The sequence below is a fragment of the Dromiciops gliroides genome, chromosome 3 (assembly GCF_019393635.1).
Source record: "Dromiciops gliroides isolate mDroGli1 chromosome 3, mDroGli1.pri, whole genome shotgun sequence".
NCBI classification, from domain to species: domain Eukaryota; kingdom Metazoa; phylum Chordata; class Mammalia; order Microbiotheria; family Microbiotheriidae; genus Dromiciops; species Dromiciops gliroides.
The window spans coordinates 1,330,489-1,348,982 of NC_057863.1; the positions used below are offsets into that span (position 1 = coordinate 1,330,489).

General features: G+C 52.0%; 1 protein-coding gene across 2 annotated transcripts in view; it reads left to right on the plus strand.

Moving 5' to 3' along the window:
- Positions 1–703: 703 nt before the first annotated feature.
- TRPV3 (transient receptor potential cation channel subfamily V member 3) overlaps positions 704–18,494 on the plus strand; it is a 56,452-nt gene continuing 38,661 nt past the window's right edge. For both annotated transcript variants that reach the window (XM_043996246.1, XM_043996245.1), the window contains exons 1-5: positions 704–822; positions 16,121–16,225; positions 16,616–16,702; positions 17,330–17,484; positions 18,299–18,475. In XM_043996246.1, the coding sequence (XP_043852181.1) occupies positions 704–822; positions 16,121–16,225; positions 16,616–16,702; positions 17,330–17,484; positions 18,299–18,475 (643 nt within the window). The remainder of the gene's footprint in view (positions 823–16,120; positions 16,226–16,615; positions 16,703–17,329; positions 17,485–18,298; positions 18,476–18,494) is intronic.

Below are 18,494 nucleotides of genomic sequence, written 5' to 3' on the forward strand. Positions count from 1 at the left end.
CATCTCCCTCAGAGGCTCCTGGAAAGCTGGGGGCCGGCTTTCTGTGCTGCCCCTTCCCTCTTGGTGAGCATCTCTGGGCACAGGCCCCACATCCCTGGGGCCTCCTCCTGGCCCTGGCTCCAGCCAGCCCTGGGATGCTTGGGTAGCATGTGCCACATATCCCAGGCACCTCAGGGTGGGATCTTCAGGGCAGCCTACCAAAGACAAGTCCAAAATCCCAGAGCCCTGGAGGACGAAGGGTCTGGTCACCCCGATTTTTGCCCACATCTGCCCTTCTACAGCTCAGGCCTCCCTCATTTCTTACCCACCATCCCTGTGCTGATTGAGGAGCACAAGGGTCTTGCACTGGCCTCATCTCCTGCCCCTGTTCCCCTGGGCCCTACCCAGCCCAGCCTCAGGCTCGATGGCTCTGTTGCCCCTGGGAGAGCCCTGGCCTCCTTGTTTCCAGGGTCCTCGGGGTGGGCTGCAGAGGCTGTAGCCTTCCTGGCCTGGCAGTTCCAGGCCCAGATGCCCAAAGCTCCTGGCGGTCTCTTCTCAGGGGAGGCTGGATCAAGGCTGAGCTTCCAACGAGGCTGGGAGCTGTAGGGCCCCCAGCTGGGCTTCCTTCCCGCTGCGAGCGTCCCTGGTGCCATCGCAGAGGGGGAATGGTGTAAGGCATGCCAGAGGTGTAGCGCTGACAGGCCTGTGATGGTCTTACAGAAACATGAGCAAGAATCCCAAGGAAATGGTCCTACTGATGGGCAAGAAAAGTGGCGCCCCCGCTGCTGTCCCCACTTGCCCACTGGAGAGGAGGCCGGCTGAGCTCACGCCCACCAAGAAAAGGTAGGACTTGGTTTGCTGGTCATGCCCAGTGCCCTGCCCCAGCAGGCTGGAGAAGGAGGCTTGGTTCTTGCCGCTCTCCTTGGGGGCTAGGACTCTCACCCAGGCAATGATGACAGCCCATGGGCCAGCGCCTATCGTAATGCCAAGGGGAATATTCCTGGGCAGGTGGGGGCGGATTAGGACAGAACAGGCTGGGCTTTGGAGGGACCTTTGAAACTGACCATCCGTGAACACAGCACTGTGGGGGTCCAGGCAGAGCAGGGGCAGGAGAAGCTGAACCTTGAGGCAAGCACATCTCAGTGCCTCAGTTTCCTTTTCTGTAAAGTGGGCACAAAGAGACTTCCTAGCTCACAGGACCGCCCTGAGGAGCGCATGGGCTGGCTGGAGGTCCTGGGCACTCTGGACAAGGGCGACAACCTTGTCTGCAAGAGGTCTGGAGCTCTGAGTGACAGTGTGTGACTTGACTTACCCCAGCATAACTCCATGCTTGCCTGAGACATCTCTGTGCTCATGTCACATTTATCCCTCCCCGGGGGGTTCTCCTGGTGCCTGCCTCCCTTGCCTAAGCTTTGAGCGTCAGTTATAGCTTATGCTTCCCATGGCTAATTCACTCTGGCTCTAGGAAGGTGGGGGTGGGAGTCAGACCCCCCCAGGTCACCTCGACATCTCTGTACCCTGCTTTGTCCTGCAGGAGATAGTTGTCTGTCCTGGCCCCAGAGGTCTTGGAGTTGGAAGGGGCTCCCAGAAGTCCTCCCCACCCTTCTGTCCACGCCTGCTCAGCCAGCCTTCACCTGAAGGTCTTCCCTGAGCCTCTGAGGTGCCCACGCCACTTGGGGATGGACCAAACTGACAGCAAGGTTGTGCTGACCGCAAGCCTCAGTTCCCCTCCTTGTCACGACTTCCTCCCGTGGCCGTGATGATGTCCCACCCACAGACGTACTGGTGGGCCCAGGGACACCCTCAGCTCTGGCCCCAGGGCAAAGGGACCAGATTCAGGCCTGAGTAGACCGGAGTCAGACTCTCTCCCCTCTATCTCCCGGGCTGCTTCCCCCCCAGAACCCCAGGGAGAATCATTTGCTCTTTCGATTTAACTTACGCTTAGGGCCTCCCCAAATGGGGAGGAGGAACACGCCGTGTAAATCGGGCCTTTTGGTGCTGCTGTTCAGTCTTGTCCGACTCTTCACAACCCCACGGGGGTTTCCTGGCAAAGACACTGCAGTGGTTTGCACATTTCCTTCTCCAGCTCGTTTGATGGATGAGGAAACTGAGGTCAACAGGGTGAAGTGACTTGTCCAGGGTCACCCAGCTAGAAAGTGTCTGAGGCCAGATGTGAACTCGGGAGAATTCGGGCCCGGTGCTCTAATCCTGCACCAACCAGCTACCCCAAAGTGGGCGCAGGACAGGGATTGATTTCCTCCATACACAAGACAGACCCAAGACCCAACATGCTCACAAGGATGTGTTTCCAAGTGACTTAAGCAAGTGCAGGATGGGTAACTACTGTTAAGCTTGCCTGGAAAGTCAAGACTTGCAGCAGCAAAGCCCTGAGCCTGCTGCAGGGCCACCGGTCCAGCCTCTTACCTTTGCCTTGGCTTTTCACCTCTCCCCCAAGGATGTCCAGGCCTCCTACAGTGAGGCCAGCACAAGCGGGGAGCCCAGGCACTCCCAACCATTGAGTTCACCAAGCTGTGTCCCAGGTGGAAATGCCCACTCGGGGTGGTTATTCAGTCACCTGTGCTCAGACACAGATCAGCAGAGGCCACCGGGCTGACTTTGGAATCCGGCCTTGAATCACCTAGGCCAGCACGTGTGCTGGCAACCACAGCAGAGAGAGTCCCGTGTCACCCACGTTCCAGAGGAAGCAAAGGAGGGTCAGAGAATGGGTCCAGCCCTTTCACCGCCTCTTGATTGGGCAGCACTTTCTGCTTCAGTGGCTTTGACACATCCTTCCCCCCAAGTGGCCCCCCTCCCCAATTTATTATGTCATCCCAGAGTACCAGGACCTTCAGGGTCGAGCCATACGTGCCCCTGGAAGATGTTCCAAGGGGTATCTTCCAGTCCAAACCCCATGACCTAGGGACCATGTAGAAGGGAGTGTGGACTTTAGCCTGGGAGTGAAGACTTAGGGGAGAGATGCCGACTTTTTCCAGAACTACTGGCAGAATATCGATGGGCTTTTTTTTTGGGGGGGACAATGGGGGTTAAGTGACTTGACCAGGGTCACACAACTAGTAAGTGTCAAGTATCTGAGGCCAGATTTGAACTCAGATCCTCCTGAATCCAGGGCTGGTGCTTTATCCTGGGCCTTTGTTTCAAGGAGAAGTTTGGGGTCCCCAAAGGTAGCCCAGCCTGCCCTCTCACTCCTGGGCCTCCAAGGCCAGTTCATTGTCCATGGATAGAACCTGTCAAAGAGACATACATAGACTTATGGACCAGCTCCAGAAGCTGTGCTTGTCTGGGCAATAGGCTTATCAGCCTTCATCCACTTGACTGACCGACCAGTCTCTTCTGAATGGCCGTGGAGATCATGGAGGCAGCCTTGGATTACTCTGAGGCTTGACGCCATCAGCCAGGCATGTCCTGGAGCCACATCCTACTTTTGGGGAGAGCCAATTGTTCAGTGTTCAGTGTAAGCATTTATGCCTCAGAAATTAGCAGTCACTGCAATCCGCAGCTTGGTTGATGGTTTCGTTTGCCTAGGCTGAAGAAAATGTTCATGATGCAGAGAAAACTACAAAGCTTGTTCATGCATCTTCCCCCAGAGAGCCTGGTTGTTAAGTATTTACTATCATACCCTCCAATTGCTCTGAAAACATTACCTGAGCTCATCAGGCTCAAGGAATGAAGTCATCCCCAGAATGGAGGCTGATGGTTGGAGGCTAATAACAATAACCAGAATTTCTGTAGTGCCTAAAATTCTGCAAAGGGCTCTCTGTCCCTTATCTCATCTGAATCTCAAACTGCCCCAGAATCCTTCCATCGTTCCCCACAAACAAGGGCACCTGGAGGACCTTATCACCTCTAGGAAATCCCTCCTCCTTTTGGACTCTGCCCTGGAACCCTCCACAACAACAGCAAACACCCCAGCAAAGCACCCCACTGCCCACTCTTACAAAGGCAAATCCTCAGCTTTGGACCCATGAAGCCTGAACAGAGAAACCTAGACAGAGATGCCTGAAGGAGTCTGCAATTAAGACATGCTTTCTCTTTCTCTTTATGCAACCCCTCACTGCCCTCATCTTGGGGGTATCAGCAGGAATCACTTAAACCTTAGATTTGGCTACTGACAAATTCCTAAAAGAGTAGGGAGATGAAGAATATGTGATGTACATCAGGTATAGGACAGCTATTTTCTTCTTCCTGTTCATGCGTGGACTGAGCTATAGGACCCTCAAGGTCCCTCTCAGCTCTCTTTTTGTGCCTCACTCGATAGTGGTAATGAGTGGGTTGTGGTTTTTTTTTTTTTTCCTGTGGGGCAATGGGGGTTAAAAGTGACTTGCCCAGGGTCACACAGCTAGTCAGTGTCAAGTGTCTGAGGCTGGATTTGAACTCAGGTACTCCTGAATCCAGGGCCGGTGCTTTATCCACTGCGCCATCTAGCTGCCCCATGAGTGGGTTGTTGAACCAAGTTGTTTATGCTATTGTATCTTTCAAAAATAATTCTTAAGTGATTTTGACATACGAAGAGACTACCTTGTTGTTAGAGAGCCCATTTAGCAACATGGGGCTCAACCAGATCAAATGTGTGTTTTGGTCAACAAACAGTAATCAAGGGGGATTGTGAGTCCTCCACCCCTTCTAGCCAAGTGTATGACTTGTCTGCTATGGCACACGGCACAGATGTGCTAAGGCTCCTGCATCTTCACCAAGGATTCCCTCCATGTATGCATCCATTGGTCTCATAAACATTTGGTAGTGATGGGAAAGTAGGGCTAAGGGTTGAGCATCACTGGTCTTTTCTGTCACCCTTTTTGGGGGGTAGGTAACAACAAGGTCTGCAAGTTACTCCAAGACTTTGGCATCATCTCTTCCTTCAAGACATCTTGTGAGTCAATCCCTCAGGGTTCTCATAATTGTATCCCCTCCAGGATGGATGGATGTTACCTGTGGTCTGGTCCATGTGCTTTGCCTATCTCTGTTTTCCTCAGTGTCATTTTGACTCCCCTCATGTGATACAGTCCCATAGGGATTGTGACATTAGAGACTAACTGTGGTGGCTCTGCTCCCCTGGACAAAGAAGATAATTTGTTACAGGAATCTTCCCAGATCTTTTCTATTCTCTATTTGTTGTGCTCCTTCTACCTACATTACTGAGAGGGGCAGCTAGAATGTGTAAGGGAGGGAAGGTTGCCTTACCTTACTAATGTTTTTTGTTGTTTTTTGTTTGTTTGTTTTTTTGTTTGGGGGGGGGGTTGCGGGGCAATGAGGGTTAACTGACTTGCCCAGGGTCATACAGCTAGTGTCAAGTGTCTGAGGCTGGATTTGAACTGAGGTCCTCTGGAATCCATGGCCAGTGCTTTATCCATTGCACCACCTAGCTGCCCCCACCCTTACCTTACTATTTTACTGATAACTTTTGTTCTACCTTCATGTCTTAAGGTGCCCCTCCCTGCCCCACTTCCTGGGGAGCTGTCCCTTGAAACAGAGATTTGAAAAGAAAGAGAAGAAATACAGCCACTCCTGGCACATTGTCTCCAGTCCTTCCTGAGGCCAAGCTTGGCTGTTGGCACTTAGTGTGGGTTTCTTTCCCTTTGTTAATTTGGTCACTGTGTATGCACACCCTGGGTATGCTTCTCTTCACTCCGCAGTTCAGAGAAGTCTTCCTGCATTTCTCTGTATTCTTCCTAGGAGTTGTTTCCTTGAGCAGATAATTACTATGCCTTTGTATTTGCATGCCCTAATTTGTTTGAAGATTTCCTGACTGCTTGGTATCTGCTTTGCTCCTAGTTCTTTGTCCCCCAAAAGTGCCACTGTGAGTATTTTGTTGTACAGGTGATCCTTCTTACTGTCTTTGAGTTCTTTGGGGTCCATACCCAGTGATGAGCTCGCTGGACCCAAGAGTGGGGACGTGCTTTTTAAAAGCATGATTCCAGTTGCTCTCCTCCATGATTGGGCCAATTCATAGCTCTAACAATGATATATTTGTGTGCCTGCCTTTGTCTAGTTCCCCCAACATTTCCTAGCTCTACCTCTTATCCTGTTTGCCGATTGGCTGACTGTGATGCGAAACTTCAATTATTTGGATTTGCATTTCTCTTATTGGTGGCTTGGAGCACTCTTTCCAGGGGCTGGCACCAATTTGCAATTCTCCCAGGGATCCTTTGTTCCAAATCTGCCCTTTCACTATCTATTGGAGAATGGCTTTTGGCCCTCTGGGCTGGTGCTCATTCCCTCCTAAGTCTTATATAACAGACCTTCTTTAGAGACATTTTCCCAGTTGACGCTTTCTCTTCTTAGCATAGCTGCATTGATTTTCTTTGTATAAAAGCTTTTCCCTTTCTTGTCCTCAAAGGCTTCTCCAGCTCCTATATTCCCAGTCTCTTTACAGCTTACTCCCCAGCAAGTCCTCTTTAATTCAGTGGCACCAGCCTCCTCATTGTTTCTCAAACAAGACTTTCCATCTCCAGACTGGGGGTTTCCTCAGCTTGTCCCCCAAGCCCAGAATATGCGCTTTCTTCATCTCTGCTTACTGGCTTCCTTCAAGTCCCTTCCAAAATCTCACCTTCTGTGGGAAGCCTTTTCCCCATTCCCCTTAATGCTAGTGTGTTCCCTCTGAGGTCACTCCCAAATGATTCCGTCTATACCTTGTTTGTACATAATTGTTTGTGCATTATCTTCCCCATTAGATGGCCAGTTCCTCAAAAGGAGGGACTGTCCTTTGTCTTTCTTTGTAGCAAGGACAGGCACACAGTAGGTATTTCATAAATGCTTGTTGGCTTGACTTGTTCTTTTTGCCGAAGACTTCTCCTCTTAACTGTAGTTGTGAAAGATACCCAGTCTCATTATCTTCTGGTTTTTTTGTTTTTTGTTTTTTTTTGGTGGGGCAATTGGGGTTAAGTGACTTGCCCAGGGTCACACAGCTAGTAAGTGTTAAGTGTCTGAGGCCGGATTTGAACTCAGGTCCTCCTGACTCCAGGGCCCGTGCTCTATCCACTGCGCCACCTAGCTGCCCCGAGTCTCATTATCTTCTAACCTCTTTATGGTGTGAACATTTACATTCAGGGAACACAGTGATTTTCAGCCTATTTTTGAGTAATGTGGCACAAGATGTTTCTGCTTTCCAACTTTCCCAGAAGCTCCTGCTAAATAGACAGTTCTTTTGGGTAACTGATGTCCTTTTGGGTTTATCAAACACTGCGTTATGGAGGTTAATAGCTTCTTACTCTTCTTTATTCTCCTAATCCCAAATATTCTCCTAATACTTTTGAGGGTGACTGCTGTGTAGGAGAGTCTGAGGCCTGTAAATCCTATTCCTGATGAGTCAATTTGTTAGGCAAAGGAATGACTCCCAGGTAGGGGTGAAATTTCAGTTCTGTGGGAAGTGAGGATGACTCCAGTTTGGGCAGAGGTACATCCTCACAGCACATGGAGGTGGCCTTCCCTAGTTTAGGCTGACCCTGCCTCAGTGATCCGCACTGCTCCTCTCCATTCTCCAGGGCTGACCACATCAATGACAAAAGTCTTTGCCTGAGCAGCCAGCTTTGTGACTGGCTAAGAGGCATTTATTAAGCAGCTACTATGAGCTAGATTTTGGAGGTACAAAAAATGAACCCCAAGGCGCTTACATTCCAAAGGGGGAAGCCACATTCCTTCCTGTTTTTTGTCATGTGGAATACCCACAGAATGGGCCAGATGCCCCAGGGCAGACCCAGCTATCCAGGGGTCAGAATACTCCTGAAATCTGCTCATGGGTTGTTTGTCTGCTCACCTGTGCTTACAAAACCCAGTGAGTTCCCTCTGGATTCCATTCAAGGAAAGGCGCAAACAACAGAGTTTATCTAAGGACAGAGAGCCAGGAGGCATCGAGTTTGTCCTGGACAGCTGCCTGGGAGGTCACTGAAGGCTGGGGAGAGAGGGAGCAGAGGGAAAGAGGGTGAGAGCAGAAGGGAATCTGCTGACGGGCAGACAGCCTCGCTCCTCCTCCCTTCCACCTCTAGCTCTGGGCAGAAGGTCACATCTACACCGCTGTGTGTGCTGTCAGCTTCTGGAGGGCAGGCAGCACCCTGATTTTGGTGTCTGTGCCCCTTGCAGTTGGCTCAGTGCTGGTACACAGCAAGAGCTTAATAAATGCATTTCCATTCATTCCGCCCAGTGAGGTCTTCAGTTTGGACAGTTTTGCAGACCCTGACTGAGAAAGGAGATGCATCGCCTCTCTGGACAGGATGGCTGCTCACTTTACCACTGACCCATTGCCTCCTGCTTCCTCCAGTCCTTTGACTGCCATGGCCTTTGTCTCCATGCTGCCTGAGCCACTGACGGCTGGACACACTTTGGATCTCCCCTTCACACAACCCCCCCACCCCAGATCTCAGACCATGCTTCTGTCCTCCCACTCTGTCTTTGCCAGCACTGTCCGTGTGGGGCTCCTCTTTCTCATTCTACCGATGTGTCCCCTCTGTGTGTGTGTGTGTGTGTGTGCACGCGCGCGTGTGTGCACACACACACATCAATCTTTTTTTTTCCCTAATAATAAAGATTTTTATTGAAAGTTTTGATTCCCAAATTTTAGCCCTCCTTCTCTCCCTCCCCTCCCCCCTTCCTGAGTCAGTAAGCAATCAGATATGGGTTATACATGTGCAATTATGTAAAACATTACCATAGGAGTCATTTTGTATAAGAAAACTTGAATAAAAGAAAAAAAAAAGAGGACCAGCTAGGTGGTGCAGTGGATAAAGCACCAGCCCTGGATTCAGGAGGACCTGAGTTCAAATCCGACCTCAGACACTCGACACTTACTAGCTGTGTGACCCTGGGCAAATCATTTAACCCTCATTGCCCCGCCAAAAAAAAAAAAAAGAGTGAAAAATAGCCTGCTTCAGTCTGTGTTCAATCAATACCAGCTTTTTCTTTGGAGGTGGATAGTCTGCTTCTTTATCAATAGTCCATTGGGATTGCTTTGGATCATTGTGTTGTTGAGAATAGTTGTCATTTTCAATTCTTCATCAAACAATATTGCAATCTCTGTGCACAATGTTCTCTTGGTCCTGCTCGCTTCATTAGAAATCAGTTCATACAAGTCTTCCCAGGCCTTTCTGAAGTCCTCCTGCTTGTCATTTCTTAGAGCACAATAATATTCCATCATCATCATACACCACAGCCTGTTTAGCCATTCCCCGATTGATTGGCATTCCCTTGATTTCCAATTCTTAACCACTACAAAAAGAGATGCTATAAATATTTTTGTACAAATAGGTCTTTGTCTCCTTTTGGGGATATGTCTGGGATATAAACCTAGCAGTGGTATTGCTGGATCAAAGGGTATGCACAGTTCTATAGCCCTTTGGGTATAGTTCCAAATCGCTCTCCAGGATGATTGGATCTTTTCACAACTCCACCAACAGTGAATTAGTGTCCCAGATTTCACATATTCCCCCTCCCCCAATATCCAATATTTTCCTTTTTTGTTATATTTGCCACTCTGAGAGGAAAGAGGTAATACCTCAGATTTGTTTCAATTTGCATTTCTCTGATCAATAGTGATCTAGAGCATTTTTTTCATCTGATTATAAATAGCTTTGTTTGAAAAGTGCCTGTTCATATCCTTTGACCATTTATCAATTGGGGAATGACTTGTATTTTTATAAATTTGACTAATTTCTCTATGTATTTGAGAAATGAGGCCTTTATCAGAGATACTTGTTTCAAAAATTCTTTCCCAGTTTTCTGTTTCACTTATAATCTTAGTTATATTAGTTTTGTTTGTGCAAAAAGTTTAAAATTTTATATAATCAAAATGATCTATTTTACATTTCGTTTTGCTCTCTTTATCTTCTTTGGTCCTAAATTCTTCCTCTGTCCATAAATCTGACAGATAAACTATTCCATACTCTCTTAATTTGCTTATAGTATTACCCTTTATGTGTAAATCATGGACCCATTTTGACCTTATTTTAATATACAGTGTGAGATGTTGGTCTATACCTAGTTTTTACCATACTGTTTTCTAGTTTTCCCAGCAATTTTTCTGAAATAATGAGTTTTTGTTCCAAAAGCTTGGATCTTTGGCTTTATCACATACTAGATTACTATAGTTATTTACTATGATGTAATTTCTACCTATTCTATTACACTGATCTACCTGTCTATTTCTCAGCCAGTACCAGATTGTTTTGATAATTACTGCTTTATAATACAGTTTGAGATGTGATACTGCTAGACCTTCTTATATATTTTTTCATTGATTTCCTTGATATCCTTGAGCTTTTGCTCTTCCAGATGAATTTTGTTAATTATTTTTTCTAATTATATAAAATTTTTTTGATAGTTTGGCAGAACACTAAATAAATAACTTAACTTAGGTAAGATTGTCATTTTTATTACATTGGCTCAGCCTACCCATGAACAATTGGTATTTTTCCAATTGTTTAGATCTGACTTTATTTGTGTGAAGAGTGTTTTGTAGTTCTGGTCATAGTTCCTGTGTTTGTCTTGGCAGGTCGACTCGCAAGTGTTTTTATTTGGTTGGGTGGGTTTTTGTGTGTGTGTGTGTTTTGGAGGGTTTTTTTGGTGAGGCAATTGGGGTTAAGTGACTTGCCCAGGGTCACACAGCTAGTAAGTGTCAAGTGTCTGAGGCTGGATTTGAACTCAGGTACTCCTGAATCCAGGGCCGGTGCTCTATCCACTGTGCCACCTAGCTGCCCCTTGCAAGTGTTTTTAAATGGAATTTCTCTTTCTATCTGTTGTTGCTGGAATTTGCTGGTCATATATAGAAATGCTGATGATTTCTGTGGATTTATTTTGTATCCTACAACTTTGCTAAAGTTGTTAATAATTTCAAGTAGTTTTTGCTTGCTTCTGTAGGATTTTCTAAGTATAACATCATGCCATCTGCAAAGAGGGCTAGCTTTGTTTCCTCATTGCCTATCCTAATTCCTTTAGTTTCTTTTTCTTCTCTTATTGCTATGGCCACCATTTCTAGTACAATAACTACACCAATCTCAAGCTTGACTCCCTTGCCCCCACGTCAGTCAGTTCACTGTTTACACTCTGACTGAGCCCTGCCCTTCCCCCCCCCCCCTTTCTTTTTCTTGAGTCAATCCATGTTTCTGGAGGAGCCTGCAAAGCACCAGGTGGGGTTCCACTACCACCTCATGAAATCTGGCCTCAGCCAGCCTTTGGTGCCTTCTCTGTATCTTTGGAAGCGTTAAACTGAGTTCAAAAAGTGGTTCTTTCTGACAGGATAAGAGTGAAATGCTGCTCTCTGAATTGGAATTGTATATGTAGTGGAAACTCATTGACTTTGGAGAGGAAAGCCCTGGGTTCAAATCCTGACTCTGCTAGTGATTCCTTGTGTGACCTTGGACATGTCACCTGTAGCCACCTTGGGATCCTCCTCACTGGAGCTCTCCAAAGACTGCGTTACTTTTGTTCAGGTGCAGGGGGGCTAAATGCCCCTGGGATCTTGCCACTTCCGACTCTGGTTCTGTCATTTGGGGACGTGCCCTCCCTGGGTCGCTAGAGCTCTGGCCTTCAGTCATCCCCACAGCAGCTGTTCCAGGACACCCCTTCTCTCCTACAGGCCCCCCACTGTCCCCTTGCCCTCAGTCTCACCATCTTTGTGAAGGTCTCCATCTTCCACACTCTCTACCTCCAGCCTCTCTGTCCCCTCCTGAGCAGACTCAGAGGATGAGGTGGTCAAGTCCTCATCCCTGCCTGGATCCTCTGGGAGCTGCCTCCTCCTCCTCCCTCCCTTTCTCTGCCTTCCTTCCCTTCTCCTCCCATTTCTCTCTAGGTCTCTGTCTCTCTCTGCATATGATGCTCAGTGCAACATGGTTGGCCTGAATCTTCCTTCTGAGCATCCATCCCCGGCGGGGGTGGGGGTGGGTGGGGGGGTGGATTGGTAAATGTTTAACAACTGGCTCCCCTCCACCAGTGTGTGTGCATAACTTACTGTGAAGTTTCCTCTGAATATTCACACTTTCTCCAGCACTGTCTTAAGTCTAAACAACCAACCAAACAGTAAATCAAGCCCTGATCATTTCTATTGTAAATGCTCACACCAAGAATCGAACCCAGTGCTCTCCTGAGGAACAGTGCATGGAGCCCAGGCGGCCATGGAGGGGGAGGGGGTTTCAGCCTTGGGCCTGTCCCTTGTTACCGTGGCTGAGTCACGGAAGCTCTGCGGGCCTCAGTTTTCCCACAGGCAAAATGAAGGTCCCTTTCGTCTCCAAATCCTGTGTTCTGATCTGGCGACCTTCTATCTGCCTGTGCCTTTGGAGCCTCCTCACAGCCAGGTCGTCTCTCGGAGGGGCTTGGCCTTTCTGAGGCCTCCTCCCTAAATGTTTGTTAAGTGGCTGACTGACTGACCTGTCCTCTCTTCTGTCTGGGGATTTCTACGAGTAGGCTCCCATGCCTGGTGTGCCCTTCCTTCCCCTCCTCCTCCCCTCCCTCTCCTCGTCCTCCTTCTCCTCCTCCCTCTCCTCCTCCCCTCCTCCTCCCCTCCCCCTCCTCCTCCCTCTCCTCCTCCCCTCCTCCTCCCCCTCTCACTCCTCGTTCTCGTCCTCTTCCTCTCCTCCTCCCCTCCCTCTCCTCCTCCCCCTCCTCCTCCCCTCCTTCTGCTCCTCCCTCTCCTCCTCCTTCTCCTCCTCCCTCTCCTCCTCCCCTCCTTCTGCTCCTCCCTCTCCTCCTCCTTCTGCTCCTCCCTCTCCTCCTCCCCTCCTTCTGCTCCTCCCTCTCCTCCTCCTTCTCCTCCTCCCTCTCCTCCTCCCCTCCTTCTGCTCCTCCCTCTCCTCCTCCTTCTCCTCCTCCCTCTCCTCCTCCCCTCCTTCTGCTCCTCCCTCTCCTCCTTCTTCTCCTCCTCCCTCTCCTCCTCCCCTCCTTCTGCTCCTCCCTCTCCTCCTCCTTCTCCTCCTCCCTCTCCTCCTCCCCTCCTTCTGCTCCTCCCTCTCCTCCTCCTTCTCCTCCTCCCTCTCCTCCTCCCCTCCTTCTGCTCCTCCCTCTCCTCCTCCTTCTCCTCCTCCCTCTCCTCCTCCCCTCCTTCTCCTCCTCCTTCTCCTCCTCCCTCTCCTCCTCCCCTCCTTCTCCTCCTCCCTCTCCTCCTCCCCTCCCCCTCCCTCTCACTCTCCACCTCCTCCTCCTTCCCCCATTTGAAAAATCTTGGGCAAAGAGGAGGGGATGCTGAAGAAGCCCTCCCAGACTTGGAATCCTGCCTCTTACCAGGCACCTCTGAGGGCCTCAGTCTTCTCATCCATATAATAGGGATAATGACAACGCCAGCCCCACAGGGCTTTTATGAGGATCACAGAAAACTTGCCAGTGTGGCCTGTGTCCCCTCAGGAAATGGAAGCCCCTGAGGGCAGGGTTAGCCTCCCTGCACCCAGCCCCGAGGAGCTGATGGGCACAGCCTGCTTGGATGAGCCCCCTGCTGGGGAGGAAGGGGTGTGGGGAGGGGGTGCAGGTTACAGGCTCCTTTTAGAAGGAGGAAGCAGACCCTGAAAAGTCGGTTGGCTTGTCTGGGGCCCAGGGGGAGTGTCCGAGGCAGCCAGGTCCCCTGGCACCAGGGCCAGCTCCCTTAGGACAATTCCAGGTTATGTGACTGTGGCCATGTTCCTGCCTGTCTCCTCACCACTTCTAGGGCCCTAGGAGTAGAGAATTCAGAGAAAAGGACTGAGCTCCCTGGGGGCCCTGAGCTCTCTGGGGGCCCTGCCTCTGTCTTGGGGCCCCACCCCAGGGGCCCCTTCCTGCCTCCAGCCAGTGGAGGGCTCTGCTGTGGCCCCCCTCCCCCTATCTGCCCCCCCTTAGTGGGACTGCACCCCTTTAGGGCCCCCCCCCCCAGGGTAGTGCTGGGGCTGTGGTGGGGCGGGGAGGCAGTGGGACCAAGGGCCTTCTGCTTCGTGGGTACATGTGTGTGCGCGTGTGTGTGTGCATGCTGTGGCATGGGTGAGGTAGGCAGGTTCCCAGAAGGGGGGGTGGGGGGGTGGCAGGATGCCAGAACACGGGGAAGCACAGCAGGGCTTCTGACTCCCTCCTCCCTCCTCCCTCCTCCCCCTTCCCCAAGTGCCAGGGCCCGTGTCAGGATGGCCTTCCTAAAGGGAGATGACCAGGGACACAGCTGGGCAACCCTGTGAGTCACCCTGGGCGCAGGGGGCTGGGACCAGTGGGGGGGGGGCGTGCTTTGTTGGGGATGTTTCCTGGTGAGGAGTAAAGCCTTGTCTTGTCTGGTTCACCCTTAACCCGAGGGCCTCAGCCTCCCAGGTGAGCTGGGCCAGCCTGCTTTGTCCCCCAACTGTGCCCTGCCCAGCTGTGCCTGCCCTGCCCAGCCTGGAGGGCTGAGAAGCCTCCTCTGACAAGCACCTCCCCCTCCCTGTCATGTCTCACGAATGAGCATGGCATAAGCGCTGGCTGTATGCCAGACATTGCTAGGAATCTCCTCTCCTGCTGGTGGGGGAGGGGGGCCCTCATAAAGTCCTCCCTCTCTGGACAAACTTTTAACCATAAAACTTGGATCACAGAAAGGACAGAAACCATTCGACCCAATAACCCTTCATTAGGCACCAACTGCATGCAGGGGGTTGTCTCTGCCAGGACCCTAGCTCTAGGGATCTAGGGGAGTTTCTGCCCCCCAATCCCCTCTCCCCCCACCCCCATCACCTAGGTGAGTGGACTTGCCCAGCAGCACTTAGCTGGAATGAAGAGGAGTTTGAGGCCAGGCAGAAGGAACCAACCGGCAGGAGGCTGGAAAGGTGGGAGGGGCAAGTGATGAAGGGCTCTGAAGGCCCAGCAGAGGATGAGTGTTTGATCCTGGCAGTGCCAGGGAGCAGTGGGCTTTGTTGGTCAGGAGAGGGGACGTGATCAGACTGAGCTTCAGGGGGATCAGACCTGAGACAGGCAGGCAGTGCAGTAGACAGAGCTCCAGGCCTGGAGGCAGGAGGACCTGAGTTCAAATGACACTTATTAGCCATTTGACCCTGAGCAAGTCACTTAACCTTTGCTTGCCTCGGTTTCCTCATGTGTCAAATGACCTGGAGAAGGAATGGCAAACCACTCCCCAATCTTTACCAAGAAAACCCCAAATGGGGTCACGACTGAAATGACTCAACAACAAATCAGGAAAATCACTTTGGTGACTGAATAGAGGATGGACTGGAATGGGGGGAGACATGGGGTTGGCAGACCCCTCTCCCCAATAGCTATCACAATAGTCCAGCTGTGAAGGGATGAAGACCTGCACCAGGAGGGAGGCCGAGTCAGAAGAGGAGGGGGCGTATTCGAGACAGGCACCAGAGGTGAAATGGACAGGCCTTGGCACCACATTGGTATCTGGGCATGAGACAGTGAGGAGTCCAGGATGGCTCCTGTAGGGGGAGCCTCAGGGCAGGAGGGTGGGCATGCCCTCTACAGTAATAGGGAAGGTAGGGAGGGTTTAGGGGGAAAGAGGTGGCGTTTGGGGCATGTTGAGTTTCAGCCACCTGCTGGATGTCTGGTGGGAGATGGGAGATGTTAGGTCAGCAGAGTTTGGGACAGGAGAGGTAGGTTGAGAGTCATTAGCATAGGCGTGGATAAAGTACTGGCCCTGGATTCAGGAGGACCTGAGTTCAAATGTGACCTGACACTTGACACTTACTAGCTGTGTGACCTTGGGCAAGTCACTTAACTCTCTTAGCCCGGCAGGAAAAAAAAAGAGAGTCATTAGCATAGAGACTGCTCTTGACTCCAGGAAGTAGTTGAGATCACCGAGGAGGGAGAAGAGAGGGGGCCCAGGACAGAGCCCAGTGGCCACCCAGGGGGAGTGGGTGTGACCTGAGGAGCTGTCAGATGGGGAGAAGAGCCAAGGGTGCCTCCCAAAAACCGCAGGAGATGGTAGTGGGTGGTGTCCATGAAGCAATGTTGGTTCACCCCTGCCCGGGGCATGGTTTGGGCTTTCCCGCTAGCTGATGGTTTGGATAGACCTCTGGGCAATGTCTCTGCATCGGGAAAGGCCTGTGCTGCCTGGGGTGGGCCTTGGTCAGTCAACTAGACCCTGAGGGAGGCCTCGGGTCTGGCTGACCCAGAGAACTCCCATGGCGGCCTTGGCCAGGGAGGCCAGTGTGGGTGGCTGGTTCTGGGCGCCAGGTGAGCTGTTTTCTCATGTGTCCGACAGCGCCCATTTCTTTCTTGAAATTGAAGGCTTCGAACCCAACCCGGCTGCCAACAAACCTTCTCCTCCCATCTTCCCTAAGCCCATGGATTCCAACATCCGACAATGGTAAGTGAGCCCACAGAAGGTGGTGGCATGTGCGCGTGTATGTATGTTCATGAGTCTGTGAGGAAGGAGAGGGAGGATGTGACCCAGGTCACCTTGGCCAGAGGCTGCCTGGAAGCCTCTGATTCAGGTGGGGGACGAGCAGCTGCACTCAGAGAGCAGAGGGGGGCTTTGAAGGGGGCTCAGTCAGCATGGGGCACAGCCCTTTGCCCCAGAAGCCCAGTCAGCCACAGAGTCCCGCCTCCTTTCTCTGCCCCTCTGCAGCAGCTCTGGGGCATTAAGCTTTCCCTGGGAGGCCTGGCTCTGCCCCTGTCCCCCACTGTCTCACACCCTGACCTGTTCCGCTTCTGCCCCCCTCCATGGCTTCCCTCACCCCTTTCTCTTCCCTGGCAGCAACCCTGGGAACTGCGACGATATGGACTCTCCCCAGTCCCCTCAGGATGATATCACTGAGACCCCCTCAAACCCCAACAGCCCGTGGTAAGTGAGCCCGGCCCGGCCAGGACCTGGATGAGCTGTTGGGGTGACTTCCACCTGCAGAGCAGGGAGAGCTGCACCAGGATCCAGGGCAGAAGCCCTGTCCCTGCCCCCATTGCCCCTGCCTTCCTTGGGCCCCAAGGCTGGAAGGGTACCACGGGCAGGAGCCTTGACCAAGAACCTGGGCCTGGGGCCCAGCTCTCCAAACTCAGTGACCCTGGGCAAAGGCCTGCCTGTCCCAGGCCCCAGCTTCCTCACCTGTAAAGCGAGGGGGACGGACGAGATGATAATAGCCATGGAGGGAGAGAAGGAAATCAAGCACCCACGGATGCGATGGGGGCCCCAAGCTGATGGGAAGATAGATGGAGCGACTTGGGAGGGCAGGGAAGGAGGCCGCTGGGATGTCTGTTCCCTGCCTGGGGACCCTGCTGTGGTGGGGGGTGGACTTGGAGGCTGGACTTCGCATTTTTAACCATTCTTTGGTGCCTCCTGAAACAGAGGACCCTGAATAAACTTCCCCCAGGGGTCTTCAGCAGGCCAACGGAGTTTGGGGGCCAAGACACTGGAGGAGGGTGGTCTTTGGGCCACGGGGTTGACCTAGGGGTGCTCTGCTCATTCCTCTGCACTCAGTGTCAGCCTGGCCAAAGAGGAACAGAAGAAAAACAGGAAGAGGCTGAAAAAGCGCATCTTTGCCGCAGCAGCAGAGGGCAGCGTGGAGGAGCTGAGCGCGCTGCTTGGGGAGCTCGGGGAGCTGTCCAGGAGGCGGAGAACCGTGGATCCGCTGGGTCAGTGCCTGAGTCAGGGCCGGCCTCCCAGAGGCTTCGCAGCCCATTCTGCCTCCCTCCTTCCCTCCAATCTCTCCTCCCCACTCCCTCTCTCCCTTTCATTCAGCCTCCCTACTTCTCTTCAGTCCTCCCCCATGCCTCCCCCCCTCTTCCTCCCTGCCTCCCTTGCCCTCCACTCTGCAGGGTTGATTGCGGGACACCAGGGTGGGAGTGGAACTATAATGGGGTTTTCAGTCTAACAAACATTATTAAGCACCTCTGGGTGTGCGGCACGGCGTCACACACTGCATGGACGAGGACAGGAATGGCTCTGTGCTTGCAAGGAGCTTCCATTCTCCAGCAGCAGAAGTAGGCATGAGTTCCTTCCTTCCTCCCTCCTTCCTTCTTCCCTCCTCCCTCCTTCCTCCCTCCCTCCCTCCTTCCCTCTTTCCTCCCTCCCTTCCTCCTTCCCTCCTTCCTTCCTTCCTCCCTTCCTCCTTCCCTTCCTCCCTCCCTCCTCCCTCCCTCCCTCCTTCCCTCCTTCCTTCCTTCCCTCACTAAGCATTTATTAAGTACCTCCTATGGGATCCAGGTCCTGGGCACATCCTGGGAAGAAGCCCTTCCCCCCGCCTCTGGCCTTGCTGGGTCCTAAGACCCAAGGCAGAGAACCCAGAGAACCACCTTTCCATGGCAACCATGGCTGGGAACCCAGCGTGTTGGGGGTAGAGGGAGAAGCCTGTGTAGGCACACAGGAAATGCCCTTGGTGTGAGGTGGGATGGTTGGGCCCGGTGCTGTTGCCAGGACCATCTGTCACTGGCACATCCTTGTCCACAGACTATCTGATGCACAAGCTCACAGCCTCCGATACTGGGAAGACATGTCTCATGAAGGCCCTGCTGAATATTAACCCCAACACCGAGGAAATTGTGAGGACCCTGCTCAGCTTTGCTGAAGAAAACGACATTTTGGAGAGGTTCATCAATGCTGAGTATACAGAGGAAGCCTACAGAGGTGGGGGGCTGGGCCTCCT